At 46.8% G+C, this 22764-nt stretch overlaps 1 protein-coding gene across 1 annotated transcript in view; it reads right to left on the reverse strand.

Moving 5' to 3' along the window:
• Positions 1–22764, reverse strand: part of GATB (glutamyl-tRNA amidotransferase subunit B) — a 1295211-nt gene that overhangs the window by 723309 nt on the left and 549138 nt on the right. Inside the window, exon 6 of the mRNA XM_069631274.1 lies at positions 7110–7223. Coding sequence (XP_069487375.1) covers positions 7110–7223 — 114 coding nt within the window. The remainder of the gene's footprint in view (positions 1–7109; positions 7224–22764) is intronic.

The following is a 22764-nucleotide window of genomic DNA, read 5'->3' on the forward strand; positions in this document are numbered from 1 at the left end:
TTTAAGCACAGGCTGCAAGATTAGACCGAGAATTTGACAAAACATGTCATGCGGCGAGATCTGAGATTCTGGTTAGCCTGTGCGAAGCAAGCTGGCATAAAAAGTAGTAAAAAACATCTGCCAAAGATGGGAGTAGGGGAAATACTTATTCTGTTTAACCCAAATCCTTAATTGGAGATGCATATTGCTCCAGGAAAAGAACTTTCTTTTAAAAACAGGTACTGCCTGCTCTTTAACGTATAGAAAAGAACCACCCTGGACCAGGCTCCCTGGACGGCATGCACTAATTTTAACGGTTTAAATTACAGAGAATGCTTTAATAACTAACATTTTATAAGGAAAAAATATCAAATTTTTGTTTAAAATGATGCATATGGGGTAGGGTAAGGGGTTAAAACGTGTGGGGAAGGGATTCTAGAAAGGCTGGGAGCGGAGTAGCAGCTTAACTCAACTGCCCTGGACCTCTCCCTGAAGATATTTATAAAGAATTTGTAATGAGTTCCAAGAAAAAGATTGGTGAAGCTGAAAACCCTGCCTCGAAGAAGCCCAAGCAGGTTCCTGGGATGGAGGATACCCCCAGCCTTTCAGATGTCTACAAGACTATTCTTCAGGTGGCCCAAGATGTCAGTGATATTAAGCTGCCTATGGCTGAGCTTAATTTGAAAACTGGGCAGCTGGATGGTAGGGTCACTGATTTGGAAAAGTCCTCTCTGACTATGAGCACTGAAATTGCAGGAAGCTTTCAGGCTTACAATAACCTGAGGTCTGATTTGAAGAAAGAGAAGGAACAGCGCCTAGATTTGGAGTTGAGGATCAGGGCAAAAAACATCAGATTGGTTGGTGTGGAGGACTCAGCTGATGATGGTGAAGACTTGTCTTCCTTGGTTTTTCAAGTTTTTAGGGACAGTTTTCATTGCACTACTATCAAGTTGGAGGACATTGATAACATCTTTAGGATTGGTAAACACCTGGTGTTTCAAATAAGGCTTTGGAACTTCATCTTGCCTTCGTTTGTCATGTGGATTTACGTCTTGCTCAGGATTCCTTCTCGAGACTCGGTCCGTGCTTCATGCAGCTTTCGCCACTGTTTGAGTAAAGGACCTTTCTTTGGAGTTTCGTGACGTAACCACGCACATCCGAGGCCCAAGTCAGCTGTTCGGGCCGGCATTTCGTTTCCAGGTTGGCCGCACAAGAGTGGAGCGTTTGGATCATGGTTGGCTAAGCAGTTGGTGAAGCTCACAGTCTGCCTGACTTGTGAGGTGGAGCGGGATGGCGTCTCCGCCAGGACATGCCCCCAGACACTACGAGGTATGTCAGAATGGGCCGGAGACGGTTTCCGGGGATATGATGGAGCCATTGGAGGTTTTGGTATTGATTGGCCCCCAGCCTCTGCATGTTTGGGAGGCTGGAACACGCAATGTGCCTTGCGGGTTCATTGTCCTGCCCGGGGGCTGCTGTGCTTGTTCTGCCCTGCTACTTCAGATATCTCCCAAACACCAGATCCCATGTGCAATTCACTCGCTTATGGTGAACGATTTATGGAAAGCAAATATAGTGTGCACTTATCGATATACAAACATGTTTTCAAAAGGGCTTGGAAATACATCCGGATCATTACACAAGTTTTACGGTGCATGGATTGAAGGGAAATTTTGTAGCGTCATGTTTCTTGCATCACAGCGCTTTAGTAACAGATCTGATCCATTTCATCCTTCGCTTGGAAGGGCTTCTTGAGCTGCATGCAAGGCCCTCGCCTATGGCTGCCACACTGACAAGTGCATTCTGGCAGCGTTGACATTTGCAGCAACTGTGGATCATCTTGTTTTTTGGACAAGGGACAAGGATGCTGGTTTTGGGATTTGGTTTCCAAGTTTTGCCTAACTGGATGTTTACGTGTATTGGAGCGATGATAGATGATGACTATGGATTTCTGCCTCATATATGGTGTTTTACACTGCATTTTCTTTACTCTTTTGCATGTTTTTCTTTATGTATATTTGGTTACAGTACTAGGCTCACCTTTTTAGGTTTTTTTTGGTGTGATGCATGTTATATCACAGTAGATTTTTGTCATTCAACTATTTTGTGGATTCAGTTTGGTGCCTGATTCAAAATGTTTTTTTGGTTTTATTGGGGGGGGTAGGGGGGCTGGCTGTAGGCTCTTGGGTGTGTTTGCTATTTTTCTTCCGTGGTTTTTGCTTCTGCACTTTTTCTGGTAATCATTTTTTTTTGGACTTGACTACTTTTTTTTATGTGATATTTTTCGATTCTGCGTCCCTTGGGAAAGGTCCTGGGGATGGTTCTGAATGTTGTTTAAATTGCTCTTTGGGCTGAATCGACTTCGCAGTCTTATCTGTTCTGTTTGTTTTTTACTTTTTGTTTTTTGTTTATATGTAAATATGCATTATTTTTCAGGGTTTTTTTGTTCTGTTAATGCTTTTGAGGTTTTTGACCTACATGGTTTAATGATGGCTTCACGCACAGGTGGGGCAGTCAATGATCTGTGTGTTGTCTCTTGGAATGTGAATGGGGTCAATAATTTGTTAAAGAAAAAGAAAGTGTTTCACATGTTACAGGACATGCATGCTGACATCTGTTTCTTACAGGAGACTCATATTTTGGCATATTAAATTTCTAGGTTGGAAAAGGAGTGGGTTGCTTCTGCTTATGGCTCTTCCTTTTCATCAAGGTCAAGGGGCGTGGTCATTTTGTTTTGGAAGAAACTACCTATTAAAGTTTTGAGAGAGTGTGCGGATAAGGATGGTCGAATGATTGCCTTGTTGGTTGAGATTCAGGGGGAATTGTTGACACTCTGCAATGTGTATGCTTCTACAATAGATGATGGCTCCTTTTTTAGAATGGTAGCGCAGTCCCTTTTAGATTTGAATAATTCTAATATTCTACGTGGGGGGGGGCTTTAATACTGTAGTTGATCCGATGCTAGATAGAAGTCAGGTCAGGCGAGTCCTACGTTGTGATCATCACCATCGGGCGCTTAGATCGCTCTTGGAGGAACATAATTTGAAGGATGCGTGGCGTCTGGAGAACCTGGACAAACATCAATACAGTTTCTTTTCTAGTGCTCATGGTGTGTTTTCTAGACTAGACATGCTTTTTACGGGTGGGAATGTGTCGGAAAGTATTGTCTCAAGTGATATTGGTAATATTTTGTTGAGTGGATATGCCCCTGTTATGATACATTTGAGACTTAAATTTCGATGTGTGAGGACTTTCATGGAAACGGAACACCTCCATCTTATCGGATGATGATATATTAGAGCGGATTGTTTCAGAAGCCAACTATTTTGTTGTGGAGAACCGCTCAGAAGAAGTCAGTGTGGCGAACACGTGGGAAGCCTTTAAATGCTGTATGTGCAGTGTCTGTTTAAGGCTGCCTAGTGGTAAACGGAAAAAAGAAGGAGCGTAAAAGGCAAGATCTTGATCTACGTATTGGTGGGTTCTCTCGGGATCTGATGCTTGATCCAACTGACTCAGTAAAATTAGCGGCTTTGAAAAAACTTAAAAAAGAAATGGAAGACTTTTTGTCGCTGAGGGCAGACCGTGGTTTGTTCTATTCTAAATGTTCTTATTTCGAAAAGGGTGAACGTTGTAACAGATGGCTGGCATACCGGTTGAAGAAAAGGATCTCGGAGACTGCAATTGCTTCTATGGTTGACCGGGAGGGTAGAATTACATTTGATCCGAAAAAAAAACTAAATTTTTCGTGACTTCTACGTGGATATATATAGAAATGAGGCTGGTATCACTGGTAGGGGTGAGGACTTCTTTGGCAATTTGAACCTGCCTAAGATTCAAGATAATGAGCGTGATCTTCTTGGTGGTAATATAACGGTTGATGAGATTAAAAGTGCGATTTCAAGGCTGAATGTGGGTAAATCCCCGGGCCCAGATGGTCTCCCTTGTGAGTTCTGTAGGGTCCTCCCGAACTCGGCATTAGAGTTTTTGAGAGATATGTTTGTTTCTAGCAGACTGGATGGGGTATAGCCTAAAAGTACTAATCATGCTTCTATCTCGGTTTTTTTGAAAAAAGGAAAGGACTGTAATCTTCCTGCAAGTTATCGTCCGATCAGTCTTCTCAATACCGATAATAAGATTCTTGCTAAGGTCCTTGCTATGCGTTTGGTGCAGTTCTTGCCTGCTTTGATTGATGAGGAACATTCTGGATTCATGAAAAATCGACGTACATCTAGTAATATTAGGAGGTTGTTACTGACCATGGAAATCGCGGATAGGAGGGGCTGTGATGCCGCTGTCCTTTCCCTTGATGCAGAGAAAGCTTTCGACAGGGTTAGTTGGGATTACTTGTATTCAGTACTGAGGAGGATGAATCTGGGTGAGGATTTCATATCTTGGGTTGCTCTTCTGTATGCCAGACCAGCGGCTGACGTTAAGACTAATGGGGTGGTTTCGGAACCTTTTTGTTTGGAGCGCGGCACGCGTCAAGGTTGTCCTTTTTCTCCTCTGTTGTTCATTTTAGTGAGCCTCTTGCAATTTGCATCAAAAATTAAACGAATTTGCAAGGTGTCGATTGTTGGGGTGTTGTTCAAAAGGCTTGGCTTTATGCGGACGATCTCCTGTTGGTGTTGAAGGACTTGGAAGTGTCCTTGCCCTGTCTGATGCGGATTTTGTCTGATTATCATGATTGTTCAGGCTACAAAATTAACCGCTTGAAGTCAGGAGTGTTGCCTCTGCCGAATAGGTGTGATAAGACTCTGGTTACGGGGCTGGGGTTTACTTGGTGTGATGTACGCTTGCGTTATTTGGGGTTATGGTTGACGTATCCTCTTTCCAGGATGGTTGATGAGAACATGAGTGCGGTTATTCGAGATTGTAAATTGGATTTGGAAAGGTGGTCTTTGCTTAATCCTTCCCTATGGGGTAAAGTCAATGCCCTGAAAATGAATACAACACCCAGGATTAACTTTGTATCTAGCATGCTTCAATTGAAAATTAAGAGTTTTTATTGGAATGAATTGGACCGTCTTGTTCAGGAATTTTTATGGGGCAAAAAACCTCCAAGACTTAGTCTATGGAAGTTGCAGCTTCCAGTCCAGTGGGTGGTTTAGGGGTACCGAATTTTGGGGCCTATCATTTGGCCTATTCTGCTCATTCTTTTGTTCCATTTTTGACAGGTGAATTGAACAGCTGGGCGGTGGCGGAGTCGAGTGCCTATGGGCCGCTGGGCCCGGAAGCCTTGTTGACCAATAATACAAAGGTTCCTGGTGGTAGTATGTTGGCAACGTCATTTTTGCGCAATTCATGGATTGCAGTCTTGTCATTGCTTGGTCGTGATGCATTTAAGTGCAGGAGTGCCTCTATTCGGTTAAATCCAAGGATTACAGATAATTCAAGGACAGTTTTTTGGCCTGAATGGTTTTTGATGGATATTAAACAGGTCTCTGATTTGGGGAATGATGATCGGTGGTTGAGTGCTGCTGGGCTGAGAGAGAGATGGAATTTTGATGGTTTATCAGACTCCGCTTATAGATGCCTGAAGAGGGCTGTTGGTGAGGTGGACTGGTCTGACTCTTTGGATTTGAGTGCCTTTCTGACTGATTCCAGTGGGAAGAGTGGTGGTCTGGCCAGTAGGCTTTACAAGCTAATTGTGTCACATTATCGGAATAATGACAATTTACGGAGAGTTTGGAGTGAGAGGATTGGATATTGATATTGATGCTTGGAAGAATATGTGTGGTAACGTCTCTTTGTGTTGGCTGAATCTGAGTGAAAGGTCTCAACAAATCAAGATCCTGAATCACGTGTATTGGTGTCCTGAAACACTTCATAAGAGAGGCATGTCTGACAGTAAAGACTGTTGGGGTTGCTTTCAGGAAGTTGGGTCACTGGAACACATGCTGTGGAGCTGTGTGAGGGTCAGAGATTTTTGGAGTAAGGTCTGTGATGTGTGTGTCAGGATTGCTGGTGGAGGGTGTGTCCTTGATTTTAGGACGGTAGTCCTGGGTGATGATTCTGGGTTGGATGATGTCAGCTCCGCCATTAAAAAGTGGATTTTTCGGGCATTCATTGTGGCCAAGAGGCTGATTCTTCATGGGTCGAAAGGTCGGGTCCCTCCTTCCTTCGAGGAATGGATCCAGTAGATGCACAACCTGTCGAGGACGGAAAAGTTGATTTGCAAATTGAAATGTAAATTGTCTTCATATGAGAAGATCTGGAACGTGTTTAACGATTTCTTTTAATTTTTGTTTTAGTGCATTCTTTTTCTGTAGTTTTGCTTGTTGATATATTATGTTTCTGTATATATTATAAATAAATAAAACAAAAAAAAGTGTGGGGAAGGGGTTGGTGTGGGTTTAAAAGCATCGGGGAATGAGGACGTTTGGGGGAACCCCCCAAAATAAAAAGAAATAAAAAATTAAAAAATTTTCATTATAACATTTTCGGTATTACAGCATTCTCTGTAATTTAATTTGCTAAAATCACACGTAACTGGCTCGGACTGGCATGTAGGTTAATAGTGCAATGCTGAACCAAAAAACGCAAAATGCTATTGTCGGACAGTTTTTCTTGCCAAAGTGGGGCTGTTTTTGGCCCATGCGAGCCAGTTACTTCGCCATGCGGCTAGTAGTTTTGACCAGTGTTACTGAACGAATATTCTTTAAAATGCACGATTCGCATCACATTGTACTAACCCCCCTACCCCACCACCCCCCCTTCCCTAGGGTAGTACTCATTCTGTCACAAAAGAAATAAATTGCCATTTGCAACGGTGGGCCACTTTTCCATTGGTGCCCGAGACAATTTTATGCCCTAGTCCGACCCTGCCTTGGACGTTTCAAATGGGTTCTCTTGACCCTGCCGTTAGTACTGCGTATTAACGACGCTGAACTCTGTGCAGCACTGAGCACACGGTTTCATAAGGGGGCGTTGTCAACGAGAGAAAAAAGTTAACATTGCACACTAAGAGAAAAATGGAACATAGGGGCTTTAGAAAGTACAGAATTGTATTCACATACGAATAGTTAAGTTTAGATGTGAGATTAAGCCGGAAGGAGGTGCCATGCTGGCGAGGAAGCCACAGTGCTTAACAAATAGAAAGGTGCATAACGGATAGAAATGATAAAAGTCACCTATAGCTTTTGCCAGGAAGCGAGCACTGTTGAGATTCTTCACTTCTGTCCGGACCCCATATCTCTCACCAGGAAGGTTTACAGATATGTTGGCATCCACCCTCAGCTGTCCCTCTGGAGAGAACAAAACGGCATCATTAATGCAGTGCTTCACAAAGACAAAAACAAGTATCATAAAACCAGTGCATGCTATACTTAATGTCAGGACAAAGTGTAAAGACTATATATGCCTGCAATGATCCGATAAACGAACAGGGCACCAAGCTCACTGTTGTAATGAATGAAAAGATCAACTATGTATGTATCGTTTTGTAACATATTATTTTAAATGTGGTTTATCGATCATGTCTGGAGATCCACCACAGCTACTTTGAGAAGGAAGATGCAGGTAACCCCGAAATGACACACCTGCGTTCCATTAAAACAAAACTTTTGGTGCATTGTGGCATTCAGTCAGGCCCTACCCTATACTAAATGCCATCCGTCATGAATTTATTTTCATCACTCAAACGATATAGGCAGACAGAAACAGTTGTGTGTGTGCAATAAATGCAGGTTCTATCCAATTCCCACTTGGCTTCTCTTCCCCTCCAAAATAACAAACGCATGGATCTGGAGGGGTTGACTCACAGCTGGAGGTCTGTGGCGAAGCTGATATTTCTCGGTAGTAAGTGAACAAAGCTTCACCACGATTCCACACTGTGCGCTTGGACATTCCATCAGTTAGTGATAAAGGCCCCTCTGAGCCCATGCTGTAGCACTCTCAGCCACGAAAAACACTGACCTCGCTGCGAAATCTGTGTGCAGTCGTCTGCACCTGTATAGATGCCGATCCGCACCGGTACAGCTCAACCCTGTGGGAATCCTGAGCAGTAGGTAGGCGCCAAGTGATGGCAGGACTTCTGAGCAGGATATACCCTGCAAGCACCGGAAACCGCTCAAACTGCAAGGACCTTTTCTCTAGTAGATCAGCTACTCCAGCAACCCCTCTATTCATTGAGTATCCGAGGGAAATCTTTAGCCCAGCACAGTCCGTGGCTAACTGTGGCATCATAGCTGTAGACTCTCGCTCTCGAATTAGCTGTGTTGATCCACCCATCCTATCCCTGCAGCAATGAAGGGTGCCTGATCCATAGGTCAGCCCTCTTGCTCCACAGAGACCGGGGGGCATTTCATGCACACTGGTAACACAGTGCATAAAGTTGTCAGCATAGTTATGTGATCGGATGAATGCACCTGGGCCAGGGTAGTAAATGGGCCAGAACAAGACTGAGTGGAGCTTCGCCAATGGTTTTCTTCAGAGAGCGCTGCCGGGGCTCTGCTCTGTCCCAGAGCCGAGGGGCTATCCCAGGAAACTCCTAGATCTGTTCACAAGCCGAGCTCACGCACACGAGCTGCCGGCACTTCAGAAGACCCGGCACTCAAGACTGAATGCAGAAACAGCCAAAGGCTCACATCCTGTTCAGAAACTGTCCAAATTGATATATATATATATATTTTTGTTAGCATACGTATTGTGACCAGGGCTGGGATTAACAGACTTAGTGCCCAGTGCAGCTAAACAAAAATTGGGCACCTCCCTCCTTCCCCCGCAAGCCCCTGGTCATGGGGGGGGCGCCAACATTGCATCAGCGCCCCATTGTTATTAAATGCACCCCGTTACCAAGAGCGTGGTGCATTTAATTTAAATAGGGCACCTGCCATGCCTTCTCCCACCACGCCAGCTTGGGGGAGAACTTGAAAGACCCCCGAGCTGGCGTGGCGGGGGGGCTAATGGCGCCCTGGGCAGTCGTCCGGGTGACCCTGCCCTAAATCCGGCCCTGATTGCGACCAATGTAAGGAAAGATTCCAACCCCATTACTTGCTCAAAAGGGTTTAATGCTCAATTACGATCACAGACATAATTGTGGGCATTCTTATGTTCCCAAAATGCTGTCTGCGTTTATCCAAATCGTCAGGCTTGGATTCAATGAAGAGATATTTGATTGTGTGACCTGGCCCATGGGCAACTTCCCTCGCCACCGCTTCCTGCTCTTTCCCCAACCCCCTGCATAGGGTTACAACCTTTCCTTAATGTAAAAAAAGGACTAGAAGCCCCACCTACAAATGAAATGGCTCTGCACCCTTCACATACCCTTTTACCCACGTAAAAAAGGTAATGCCAGGTCAGTTTACTTTATTAAGCTGTAATATGTGTTAGTATATTTAGCAGCATATTAGGTCAAATTATGTCTAAATGTACACAGGGAGGGTTATGTTCATGGGGGGGCGTAACGTAAGAAACACGCGTAAAAGCTTTGGCCACCCCCCATTTTCATTAATTTGTATGGCGGAGAGGAAGGCGTAAAGCATCTTGAGGTTCTACTGCCTTCCTACCTCTCCGCCATACAAATGCGCCCAGCATTTGCGCTGGCATGGATTTTCATGCCAGTGAAAATGCTGGAGATCCATATGGGGTCTGCCTGCTGAATGCACAAGCATAAAGAAGGTGGACCCCATAGGGATGCATTGTAAACTATGCCTGCCATGCTCATGTGGCAGGGAGAATTTACAATTACAAATAAACGCTGTCCAAATAAATGCTGTCCAACATGCAAGCATGTCGGACAGCGTTTATTTTCAATTGTGAACACAGCCAGGCACCGTTTACTCACTTTGCACTGCAGAGTACAAATGTGAAGGGAAAAAGGTGGAGTACACACTGGTACGCCGCCTTTGCCCTTAACATTTACACCTCGCAGTGCAAACAACCAAAATTAGGCAGCAGGGACCCCCTTACAATAAAGCGTAAACGTAACGGCTCGCTGCTGTCAAATGAAGACTTTTCAGGAACATGAGCTCCAGAATAGTTTGCTCTAGGAACAAAGGAGCTAATTTTGCTGAAAAGTGTAATTTGGCAGCAGGGCCCATTATGTTTACACTTTATCGTAAGTGGGTCCAGGCCACCAAGTTTTGGTAATTTTCACTGCGGTGTGCAAATGTAAAGGTCAAAAGGCGGCGTACAAGCATGCGCGCCACCTTTTGCCCTTCTCATTTGGACATTGCAGTGCAAAGGAGTAAATGCTGCCCGGTATGCTCACATGAGTAAACTGAGAAAAGTGCTGGCATCACATGCACTTGCCCTAATTTATAGATTTAGAGTTGCGATCATATGTAATAAATGAACATGAGGTATTCACAGTATCAATTTGATTTATTGGGCATATTTTATAGGTTTTGCCAACACGTGTATCGACCAATTTGGTCTTCTTCAAGGCAAAACATTTCCTAAGTTCAATTGATGCACTCCCTTGTTGCATGGTCAATATATGGTTAACTGATTTGGAATAGATCCCAGTGCTTCCTCTAATAAGCTTTAAGGTCCTCGAGACATTCGTCACAGACAATAGTTTCTCAAAGAGGATATGCTTTAAATCCTGCATTTGAGGCTGAATCGCACTCTAACAAGGAGGTGCTCAAGGATTGCTCAAGGAATACCTACGCCATCCATTTAGAAACCAGGATTTCAAGCAGTAGCTAGGTTCAAAATACAGGCCTACAGCACTATACCTGTGGAAAATATGTAAAGTAGTGGCACTAAACAGTATTCTCGGTTCAAAATACAGGTTTACGGCAATAAACAGTACATTGGTATAGTGCTGTAGGACTATTTTTGAACCTAGCTACTGTTTAGTGCCATAGGCCTGTATTTTGAATTCAGCTACCACTCTGTGCCTCTACTTTGTATCTTTTTTCTAAAGCTATAATGCTGAAGGCCTGTATTTTGAACCTGATGAAAAAGATGCAAAGTAGAGGCACGGAGTGGTAGCTAAATTCAAAATGCAGCCCCACAGCACTGCAAAGCAGAGGCACAGAGCAGTAGCTAAAGTCAAAATACAGGCCCTATGGCACTTATCAGTAACGATCATGGGTGTAATTTCAGGGGGGTGGGGGGGACGGGGTTGTTTTTCCCCCCCAACTTTCATGGCACACCATTTTGTCCCCATTCATTTGGCTGGGGCAACTTTTCTTCAGATGTCATGTCCCCCCCCAACCTTTTCAGCAAAGTTACTCCACTGGTAACTATGTTCAAAATATAGCCTTTCAGCACTAAACAATAGCTGGGTTCAAAATACAGCCCTACATCAGGACTATAGGTATACCTATATCCCGGAGACTCAGGGTTATTACACTCTTCTCCGGGTCTCCGGGGAAAAGCTTGGAGTCTCTGGGTTTTCGTAGCAGGCCCAGAGTTGCTGCTGCTCTTAGGCTTTGAAGGGCTGGAGTAGTCAACATTGAAGCAGCTATGGCGGCACTTGCCGCACCTGCACCCTCCCTCCCCCGAAAAGGGTGTTTTTTAAATTGTCCGTGATTTTCTAATTAAGGGTTATTTTTGTTTGTTCCTGCCAGGAAAGCACTGATCAAGGGCTTGCTAAAATGTTAAAGGGATGTCTCAGCAGGACTATCTAGGCTGCAGGCATTTCCCCCTCATTCTCTTTGTTTCTTTTAAGTAACCCACTTGTCACGTCTTATTGCAGGCATTAGCAGACAAGTGTGTGGGAATGGTCCATTTCTCTATCAAGCCACAGCACACTGGGATGGGCTGCTTAGCATTTAAAAAGACCCATAATCTGCATCTATGCTAAAGTAAATACCAGACTAACAATGCATATGTCTGTGCCATGTGAAAACTTTTTTTCTAAGGAGGTCGCAGTCTTTAATGGCCAGAGTCCAAGGTTCTCCACAGTCACGCTGAAATGGCACCTCATTGATGCGGCTATAACTTATTAACAGCCTACCACATAGACAAAACCCTTTCAATGTTACCAGTATACTCTTAAAAAGTTCTTTGTTGGGGGCATGGCCGGCCGAGGACCCGTTCAGATAGCTCTGAGGTAGGCTCTGCAACCCCCTTTCCTAACATGGCCCAAACCCCCCACAAATGTGACCGTTTTTGGCCGAAAAAGGAGGCAGATGTGGGGGAACACATAAGGCACGGCCGGGGAAGAAGAGAAGCGACGTGGAGCTACCGCAAGCGAGTTTGAAGCGTTTATACGAGACAACCCGAGCCTCCTGTCAAGATGGCGGCCCGGGGCTGAAGAACGAGCGCCCGACAGCAGAGGAAAGATGGCCCCATCTCGCTCCTATGTGCAAAAAATCATCAATCTCCAACCCTGAACGAGACCAAGGACCCGGGGGCCCGTCAGCGGGAACTGAGTGAAAAGCCGCGGTCCTGGTGCGCTGCCGGCGGGGTGCCGCAGAGGGCCACTCTGGACCCCGAGAACAAGTGGCAAGAGGCAGCGACCCGGCGCATATGCCCGCCTGCAGAAGATCCAGCAGAGCTGGGCACTAGAACTGTCCCCGAAGTAAATGCGGACCGAGGAGTAGCCAGCGGAACCACCGAGCTCCAGAACAGATGAGCGGCAGACACGACGTGGAGACAGCGTGAGCTGGGAGCGGAGGCAGCAGAGGCTCACGGTGACCACCGGACCCGACTGAGCCGCGACCCGAGCCGTGGCCCACGCTGGACACATGAGGTGAGAGGGGGAACGGAGGCACTCACACGTGACAGCGGGGATGCAGTGCAGGGGCCGCTCCGGAACATCGAGCACCGATCGGGCGCACATCAGCCTTCCCCCGCCTCCTTGAGCCGCTAGAGCGGGGCCGTGACTCCGGTGCGCCCCAGCCGGGTGTGAGCTCGGCGAGATGTAGGGGGAGATAGGAGGGCCAACCTCAGCGCCTAGCGGCCTGGAAAGTGACGCCAGGCCTGCGGGGGGGGGGGGAGGCCCAGAAAGCGATGTGAGGCCTGCAGGAGGGAGAGCACACCAACGCAACACGCGCGCCACTGGAGCACATTATGGGGAGAATTCCCTACACAATATAACAACATTTGGCACTCATCAAATACGCCACAGAACTGTTACAGGCCGGCATGTCCTGCTCACACAACTAAGGATGTGCCTTCCCACGACTCACCCTGTGGCCATGGAGCTGATGACCCTACAACCCAGCAGGGTGTATGCACCCAATAATGGCGGAATCTACTCAATAGGCTGCCCACAAGCGGACCCCAATTAATAGAGCGCTCTGAAAAGCTTGGAGGAGAAGCAGGAGGGACAGACTTAAGAGGCCCAATACTCAAAGATGTCTCAGGACACCTGGCAGGAACCACAACCTATATAGAGCTCCACAGTAAGGAGGTACAAGGAAACCACCTGTGCCAACACAGCACACTCTACAAACACACCAGAAGCAAGCTTAGCCCCAGCGTGCTCCCCCCCTCGCCCTCCCCTCCGATTCAAAATATGTCCAAGCAATCTACTAAATCGAAAGGAGGAGCATCAGGGGACATGAAGGTGATGATGCAGGCAGTGGAGACTCAAAAACGGGGCCAGATTCAGGCTACTGCCCATGTACACCTCTCCCCAACGGAAGACCTGGTTGACACAACGGACCCGCCAATCCGGAAATCGGACCTCCTGGCATTGCTTCAAGAACTGAAAAAAGACATTAAAGAAAGCGCCAAAGACCTGGCTAAATCTATAACCGATCTCAACATGGGGGTCATAGCGGTTGAAAGAAGAGTGGACGAGGTGGAGACCACGGTGGCCGAACAGGGGCAGGAACATGAAGAATTAACCAAAAGAGTACAGGAGCTTGAACAGCAGATGGAACAAGTTCAAAATAGGCAGGAAGATGCCGAAAATAGGTCTAGAAGGAATAACATACAGATCCGAGGAATTCCAAAATCTGTGGCAGACCCTGAACTACAACAATAAGTAATAAACCTATTCCAATACATCCTAAGCACTGGGGAAGACAAGGACATGGTGCTGGACCGTACGCACAGGGTCTACTCGACGTACCAACTCAACAAAAACGTAACTCCGGATGTCCTTACAAGGGTACACCTATTTCAGTTAAAAGAAGACATCATGCACGCCGCAAGGAAAAAAGAACCCATCCACTTCATATCCGCAACCATGCAACTATACCAGGACCTGGCACAGGCAACCCTTCTCAAGAGAAAACTACTGAGGGTTGTGACAAACTTGCTTCGGGCTAAAAGCGTGCGCTACCAATGGGCATACCCTACTGGACTTCGATTCGAATGGGAGGGCCAACGGTACAAAATCACCAAAGAGGAAAAAATGAAGAGCCTTATGGGAGGCGAGGAGGACAACCGAAATGCTGGCGCGAATGGCTCCCCATCCAGAGACCAAAAGAGAATGGACTCACCTGAAAAGGAACAATGAAAACCTGCACGCCCCCAACCAAGGGGCCGCAATAAAGATACCAATGTCACAGACCATACATGATTCACCAAGCTCAAGCTCCAAGAGTTGCACCTAAAAGAGTAGCGCCAAATATCGGACGCTTGACCTCGACCTATGATAGGCACCGACAAAATGGGGCACAACTACGAAAAGCTGGGGACAAAGATAGATAACGAGAGGGATATATAAAAGACCAAAAGCATACAAGAACTAGAATCAATGGGGGATGGGGCGGGGAAAAGGGGGAGACCAGACCCTAGTTTCCCAGGGAAGTTTATACCTGGTGATTTGTTGTGGTAAATCCACCATGGGTGTTTATAGAGGAAGTTGGAGTTTGAGGGTTAAGGAGTTCAGGGGAGAAAGTTTACGTTTAAGGATGACGGTGATGTATCGTATACAAAGAGTACTCGAAGATGTGGAGAGGTCTCTGGATCTTAAGAGAAGCAAAAGTGCAGGACATGAGAATGGCTGAGTTAACATTTGTTACACTAAATGTCCAGGGGCTTAATTCCCCAGTTAAACGCAAATCTATACTATCTAGAATGGAAGATATGCAAGCCTCGGTGGTCTGGATGCAAGAGACACACCTGCTTAGGGAAGACGAACAAAGACTGAGGCATAGGGCTTTTCCCACGCAATTCTTCGCCTCCAGTGGAACGAAAAGGCGAGGGGTGGGCATCCTGCTGGCCAAAGGGATCCTCTTTGAAAAACAATTTGTGGAGAAAGACCCGGAGGGCCGCTACCTGTTGGTGGGAGGGAAACTGATGGGGCAGCAAGTAACGTTGGTATCAATCTATGCCCCTAACGAAGGACAAGATCGTTTCTTGATGGAGGTGCTCCCGATCATCGCGCAATGGGGAGGGGACAGATACAAATGGGGGGGGGGGGACTTTCATGGGGTGATGGATGCCGAGATGGACAAAACTCTCCCAGCCTCCTCCAACAACCACACATTCAGACAGGCCCTAGCTAAATTCCTCAGAGAGCTACACCTGATTGAAAAATGGCGCTTCTTTAACTCACAAGAAAAGGCTTACACCCCTTACTCCGCGGTACATAGAGGCCACTTCCGGATTGACATGGTGCTGATCTCGGACTCGCTGATCCCACAAGTTACGTGATTGGAGTGAGGTGCCTGTCGGACCATGCCCCAGTCCGCCTAAAGTTGGAACCCCTGAGTTTGCAATACCAGCCCCGCAAACCATGGCGTTTAAATTATGTAATCCTGAAAGATGTAGCCCTTAGAGCGGACATTGAACGAACCCTGAAGAATTACTTCCAAGAAAATGTCACCCGTGGGATACTTTGGGACACTATTTGGGATGCAAGTAAGGCTGTGGTAAGAGGGGAATTTATAGCGCACACAACAAACTAAATTAAAAGAAAAAAAAGGGTGAGATGAGATATGGAGACAAAGTGGCAGAAGCCAAAGCAGAGTATAAAAACAAGGGCTCACAGAGAGCATGGAGGGCATTGAAAAAAGTCAGAGCAGCCTTAGAGACCCACCTGGCGGATGAAGCAGCGCTTCTAGTACGAACCAAACAATTCTACTACATTAAAGGGGATAAAGCAAACCGACTCCTCGCAGCTAAATTGAAGCAGCGAAGAAACCGGAACCGCATAACCCAACTCTGAAATTCGGAAGGGAACCTAGTACGGGGAGAAAAAGCAATAGAGGAAGTGATTGTAACGCTCACCTGGATCCCACGGAGGCGCGGCGTCGAAGGCGCAGAACTCTGAAGATGGACAGGAAGGGCCCCTCTATTCTGGCTTCCCTGGCTCGTTGGATACCCTACTGTGCGTGAAAAGGGAGTATTACCCACTGTGGAACAATGCTCAAGCCTCCCACTCCCTTCCAACCCTCCACGATACCTCCTCCACGATTCCCCGTGAAGCCTCACCTTAGGGTTTGGAAGGATGAGTTCTCCATCCTGCTTCTGATGCAGGGGCGCGTTGAAACCCAGTTACTTCACTGGATTGAGGATTGATGGGAGTTCAGGTAAGCTTGACTGTTCAGGTAAGGCGCTGTAAAGGTTCTGTTCAAAAGTTCAAGCTTAATAATAATGTTCGTTGTCTAATTGCAGCAAGCGCTAATGCTTATGTCTTTTTCCCCTTAGGGGCCGGGGTTCGGAGTGCCGGAGATATGGCGCCGACCCGAAGTGAAACAGTTCTGGATGAGCGCTCAGGTAATTTCTTTGCATTCGCTCATTCAATGTCTGTCTTTTTTCCCCATAGGGGCCGGGGTCCGGAGATGCCAGGAAGCGACAGGACCCGAAATGCAGTGGGAATAATCCAACAGGTAAGACTTAAAAGGAAACTGAGCTTTCCTTATTCCTTTTCTCCCTCTCACCTTTGTTCTTGTCTTTTTTCCTCTAGGCGCCGGGGCGTAGCTGAATCCGGAAGATCGCTGCTGAAGATGGAAGCGCCTTGCAAAGGTGAGCGATCTGAACAAAATGCCTTTAAAATGATGTCTTCCTTTTCAGGGCCGTTGGAGAAATGACTCCGGGATGCAGATTTAGCAGGTAAGGGCTTTTCTTCTCCTATTCTCTTCCTTTCTCCCCTTGCAGGTGTTCCAGGGTGCTGGCAGGCGTGGCTGAAGTCAGGATGCAGGAGCTGACACGGTGGGCGTCCAGCTGCTAGGTGCAGAACAACGCGAAGCACGTGTGGCTATTCGGGTGGGGTTTAAATAGCCTTGGAAGAAGTTCCTGGTATGTATCCTTCCACCAATCAGGTATGTATCCTTCCCCGACCACACCCGGGTGGTGAAGTAGTCCTACAGGTAAAGTAGTCCCACTCAGGCCTCAAGAGGGCCTGGATGAAGCAGCAAGGTCTGCATCAGGTAAGTGTGCACCCAAGCACTTAAACACATATCCTCTTCTATGTGCCTGGCGCCTAAGGCGCCAGGACTGGGGTCCGCTATGAGCCTGGCGCCTAAGGCGCCAGGACTGAGTCCAAAGGGCCCCGACTTGGGCCCGCTGAGACTTCCCTGGGGAAAATGATGTCTGCCTCTGGGGTTGCTGGGCCCGGCCTGGCTCCTTGGAGGTAGGCATCATGACAGTACCCCCCCACAAGGCCCCTCCCAAGGTCTTTTCCTCCGGGGGTTTTGGTTTGTGCGGGAATCTTCGATGGAATCGTTGAATTAATCGTGGTGCGTGAACATAGTTACTGGGTTCCCAAGATCTTTCCTGAGGTCCATATCCTTTCCAATCAACAAGATAGAAGAGTTTCGACTTAAATATCTTGGAATCTAAAATGTCTTTCACTTCGAATTCTAATTCTCCATCAATTTGGAAAGGGCCTGGGGGCTCAGACAGTCTGGTTCCAGGTTGTACTGGTTTTAGAAGAGATGCGTGAAAAACGGGATGAATCCGCATGTTGGATGATAAATCGAGTTTAAAGGCCACTGGGTTGATAATAGCTTTGATGGGGTAAGGCCCAATGAATCTGGGATTAAAAGTTCGCTGACCCTTGAGGGGTAGATGTTTAGTTGCTAGCCATACCTGATCTCCTACTTGGTAAGGAGGAGTTTTACTTCGGTGCAAATCAGCGTTTTCTTTATACTTTTTCTTGGCTTGCTGTAAGTGGGTTGTAGCTTCTTTGAAGGCTTGGGTTATTGTGGAATGTAGGTGATTTACTGCAGGCATCTCCAGGGTCAGAGGTGGATCTAGGTCAGAGGTCCGAGGATGGTGACCATACAGGGTATAAAAAGGAGTCTGTCCGGTTCCAGAATGCACTGAATTGTTGTATGCATATTCTGCAATCCAAAGGATGTCTTTCCAATTTAACTCGGATTGGTGTAACATGCACCGCAGATATTGCTCGAGAGTCTGATTGGTTCTCTCGGTTTGTCCGTTGGTCTGGGGGTGGTGGCTGGTGGATAACCGCACGTCTATTTGTGCTAGTTGGCAACATTTCTTCCAAAAGTGGGAGATAAATTGACTTCCACGGTCTGAGACTAATATGGAAGGGAAACCATGTAACCGCACTATATTTTCCATAAATTCCTTGGCCAAGGTGGAAGCTGACGGCAATCCTTTTAAAGGGATAAAATGGGCCATTTTGGAGAATAGATCCACTATTACGAGAATCGTGTTGTAACCACCACAAGGAGGCAGGTCAGTTATAAAGTCCATTGACAAGGTGTGCCAAGGTGCTGGTGGAATGTCCAAAGGTTGAAGTAGGCCGGCTGGCCTTTTCTTTTGACTCTTATTTTGGGCACAGATTCCGCAAGACAACACAAATGACTTTATTTCTTTTCTCCAAGAAGGTCACCAGAAGTGGCGTTTGATCTTTTCTTCTGTTTTCGCGATACCGGGGTGTCCTTCCATTAATGATTCATGATGACGGGTAATGACAAGTTCCTGCAATTCTTTACTTGGCAGAAATAACCGCTCTTGGAAGTAGGGTAAATCATCCTTAACGGTGTAGTGAGGACCCTTTTGACTCCATTCCAGTAAGGCAGAAGAGTCAAAAAGCTGTTTTACTTGAGCTTGGATGTCCTCAATGGTTTGCAATGAAGTCAAGCCCAGAATTCTTTGTTCCGGTATGATTGGCACAGGTTCTAAACTCGAATTGGGTTCTTCCATGCCTATCCGGGATAAGGCATCTGCCTTACCATTCTTGCAGCCAGGGCGATAGGTAATTACAAAATCAAATTCCGCAAAGAATAAAGCCCATCGGAGTTGTCGCGAAGATTGAGCTTTGGCCGTCTTTAAATACTGCAAATTTCTGTGGTCCGTAATTACGGTGATGGTGTGTCTTGCACCGAGAAGATAGTGATGCCAAGCCTTGAAAGCTGATTTAATAGCCAGTAGTTCTTTGTCGGTAATTGCGTAATTGAGTTCAGGTGGAGAGAATTTTCTGGACCAAAAGGCTACAGGGTGTAGTTGGTTAGTTTCTGGGTCTCTTTGCGACAGGACAGCTCCCATGGCCGAACTGGATGCATCGGTTTCCACGATGTAAGGGAGATCTGGGCGCGGGTGCTTCAATACAGGTGCAGAGGTGAATTTGGTTTTCAGGTCCTGAAAGGCTTGTTCAGCCTCAAGAGTCCATTCAAAGCGTTTATTTTTCTTTAGGAGAGCTGTGATGGGTTGAACAGTTCGAGAAAATTCCGGGATGAACCTTCGATAGAAATTGGCAAAGCCAAGCATGCTTTGCACTCCCTTCACAGAGCTAGGAGATGGCCATTTGAGAATGGCGTCCACTTTCCGCGAGTCCATTCGGATTCCTTGAGGTGTCAGGATGAATCCGAGAAACTCCACTTCTGTGGTATGAAAAACGCATTTTTCGAGCTTGGCAAATAATTTGTGCTGGCGCAATTTCTCAAGAACTGCCCTAATATGGTTTCTGTGATCAGATTCTGAGGAGGAATACACCAGGATGTCGTCAATATAAACGATGACACAAACATCGATAAGTTCCCGAAGAACATCATTCATGAAGTACTGAAAGGCGGCAGGTGCGTTGCACAAACCGAAGGGCATTACTTGATATTCGAAGAGCCCAAATTTGGTGCGGAATGCAGTCTTCCACTCGTCGCCCTCTTTTACACGTACCAGGTGGTAAGCTCCTCGGAGATCTAGCTTGGTGTACACACGAGCATCTTTTACTTGGTCGATAAGCTCAGGTATCAGGGGCAAAGGGTAACGATTCTTAATCGTTATCTGATTTAGGGCGCGGTAGTCAATACAGGCCCTAAGGTCTCCTTCCTTTTTAGGTACGAAGAACAAAGCGGAAGAGACTGGTGACTTTGATGGGCGAATGAAGCCATTGGCCAGGTATTGATCCAAATACTGGCGCAAATGCAGGTTCTCAGGTTCAGTAAGAGCATAAATCCTACTACAAGGTAGTTGTGCATTGGGTACCAAGTCGATTTGGCAATCGTAAGATCGATGGGGAGGTAAGGTGTTAGCCTGCTCTTTCTGAAAAACGTCTTGGAATTCTTGGTATTCAGATGGTAGCTGTACAGGGGTGGAAGTTACAGAGGCTAGACCCATAGCTGGATTCCTTAGGTAACAGGTTGGTTCACAATCAGGAAAAGTTATCTTCTTTGCTCGCCAGTCTATTCTCGGATTATGTGTTTCTAACCAAGGGATACCAAGAAGTACTTGAAATTGTGGGGCCTTGATCACATCAAACACGATTGCTTCCCGATGTCCGTCCTGACCCACCAGAGTGATTTCAACTGTGGAATGCGTTACAGGCCCTGAGGCTTTTTCGGTTCCATCAACTGTAGTAATTACATCTTGGGTTACTTTCGGGCGGAGAGGAAGCTTAATCCTGGAAGCCAATTCACGGTCTAAGTAATTTCCAATAGCTCCACTGTCTATGTATGCTTTTATAGCATGCAACTGCTGAGGCTGTTTTGGGTTCACAAGCACCATTGGCATGACAAAATGCGAGGTCAAAGAGTTTGTTTTCAAGCTCGGCAAGTGGACCCCTACGCTTGTCGGGCTAGGTCGTTTCCCGAACCAGGTGTCAATAACTCGTTATCAGTGGCTCCAACCACCTTCTTGGGTGGTTTAACTGGACAACTTTGAAGAAAGTGACCGGAAGTTCCGCAATACAGACAAAGTTGTATTTGTCGCCTTCTCTCTCGTTCCTTCTGCGTTAATGGTCCTTTAACACTGCCAATTTGCATAGGTTCGGAAACGTCAGTACTCTTAGAGTTAACGTGGGTCTTGATAGGTACTCTGGTTTCATACTTGAGCCGATCTGCTTTTCTATTTTGAAGTCTGTGATCAAGTTGAACCACTAAGTCTATGTAGTCTGCGCAGGCCTGGGGTGGATCTACTATCTGAGCTATAACATCTTTAAGCTCTCCGCGCAGGCCTCGATGAAACAATGTGATCCTTTTATTTTCAGGCCATCCGGTTTCCACAACTAGCCTATTAAAGGTGGCGATATAGGACAAAAGATCCTGATTACCTTGTCGTAAGGATAGCAGTTCGTTGTCAAGGGCCTGTCCCTGCGAGTGTCGAGCGAACAATCTTTCCATGCTGGCCTGGAAGCCCTGGAAATCCCGGAGAATGGGATCATCCTGATTTACCAATGGAATAGACCAATCGGCAGCACAGCCACTGAGGTAAGATAGTACAAAGGCTACTTTGGTCTGGTCGTTGGGGAAGGCCCCGGGCCTGCATAAAAAGTGTAAACGGCATTGGTTCATAAAAACGGCATATTTCTTGGGATCCCCCGCAAAACGTTCCGGCGGGGCCAAAGGCATGTGTCCAGGTAGATCGATTTGTACCGGGTTATTCGAACCCATTGTTGTAGAAATATCTCCGGAAACAGGTAAAGGAGTGTGCTCTGCCTGGCCCTGCAATAACCTTTTGGCCAGATCATCAGTTCTTTCCTTGGATAGGATTAGTTCCCTTCTGAGAGCATTAGTCTCCTGGCGGGCTGAGTGCACTTCGGCCCGTAATTCCCCTAAAAGATGGGCCAGCTGATCTGTCTCGGAAGTCTCCATAGCGCCCAGGTGGGAAATTGTGGTAAGGCTTCGCGTTCTGTAACGCTCACCTGGTTCCCACGGAGGCGCGGCGTCGAAGGCGCAGAACTCTGAAGATGGACAGGAAGGGCCCCTCTATTCTGGCTTACCTGGCTCGTTGGATACCCTCCTGTGCGTGAAAAGGGAGTATTACCCACTGTGGAACAATGCTCAAGCCTCCCACTCCCTTCCAACCCTCCACGATACCTCCTCCACGATTCCCTGTGAAGCCTCACCTTAGGGTTTGGAAGGATGAGTTCTCCATCCTGCTTCTGATGCAGGGGCGCGTTGAAACCCAGTTACTTCACTGGATTGAGGATTGATGGGAGTTCAGGTAAGCTTGACTGTTCAGGTAAGGCGCTGTAAAGGTTCTGTTCAAAAGTTCAAGCTTAATAATAATGTTCGTTGTCCAATTGCAGCAAGCGCTAATGCTTATGTCTTTTTCCCCTTAGGGGCGGGGGTTCGGAGTGCCGGAGATATGGCGCCGACCCGAAGTGAAACAGTTCTGGATGAGTGCTCAGGTAATTTCTTTGCATTCGCTCATTCAATGTCTGTCTTTTTTCCCCATAGGGGCCGGGGTCCGGAGATGCCAGGAAGCGGCAGGACCCGAAATGCAGTGGGAATAATCCAACAGGTAAGACTTAAAAGGAAACTGAGCTTTCCTTATTCCTTTTCTCCCTCTCACCTTTGTTCTTGTCTTTTTTCCTCTAGGCGCCGGGGCGTAGCTGAATCCGGAAGATCGCTGCTGAAGATGGAAGCGCCTTGCAAAGGTGAGTAAAATGCAGCGCTGCAGCGATCTGAACAAAATGCCTTTAAAATGATGTCTTCCTTTTCAGGGCCGTTGGAGAAATGACTCCGGGATGCAGATTTAGCAGGTAAGGGCTTTTCTTCTCCTATTCTCTTCCTTTCTCCC

Source organism: Ambystoma mexicanum, chromosome 6q (genome assembly GCF_040938575.1).
Source record: "Ambystoma mexicanum isolate Mex_15411 chromosome 6q, UKY_AmexF1_1, whole genome shotgun sequence".
Classification (NCBI taxonomy): Eukaryota; Metazoa; Chordata; class Amphibia; order Caudata; family Ambystomatidae; genus Ambystoma; species Ambystoma mexicanum.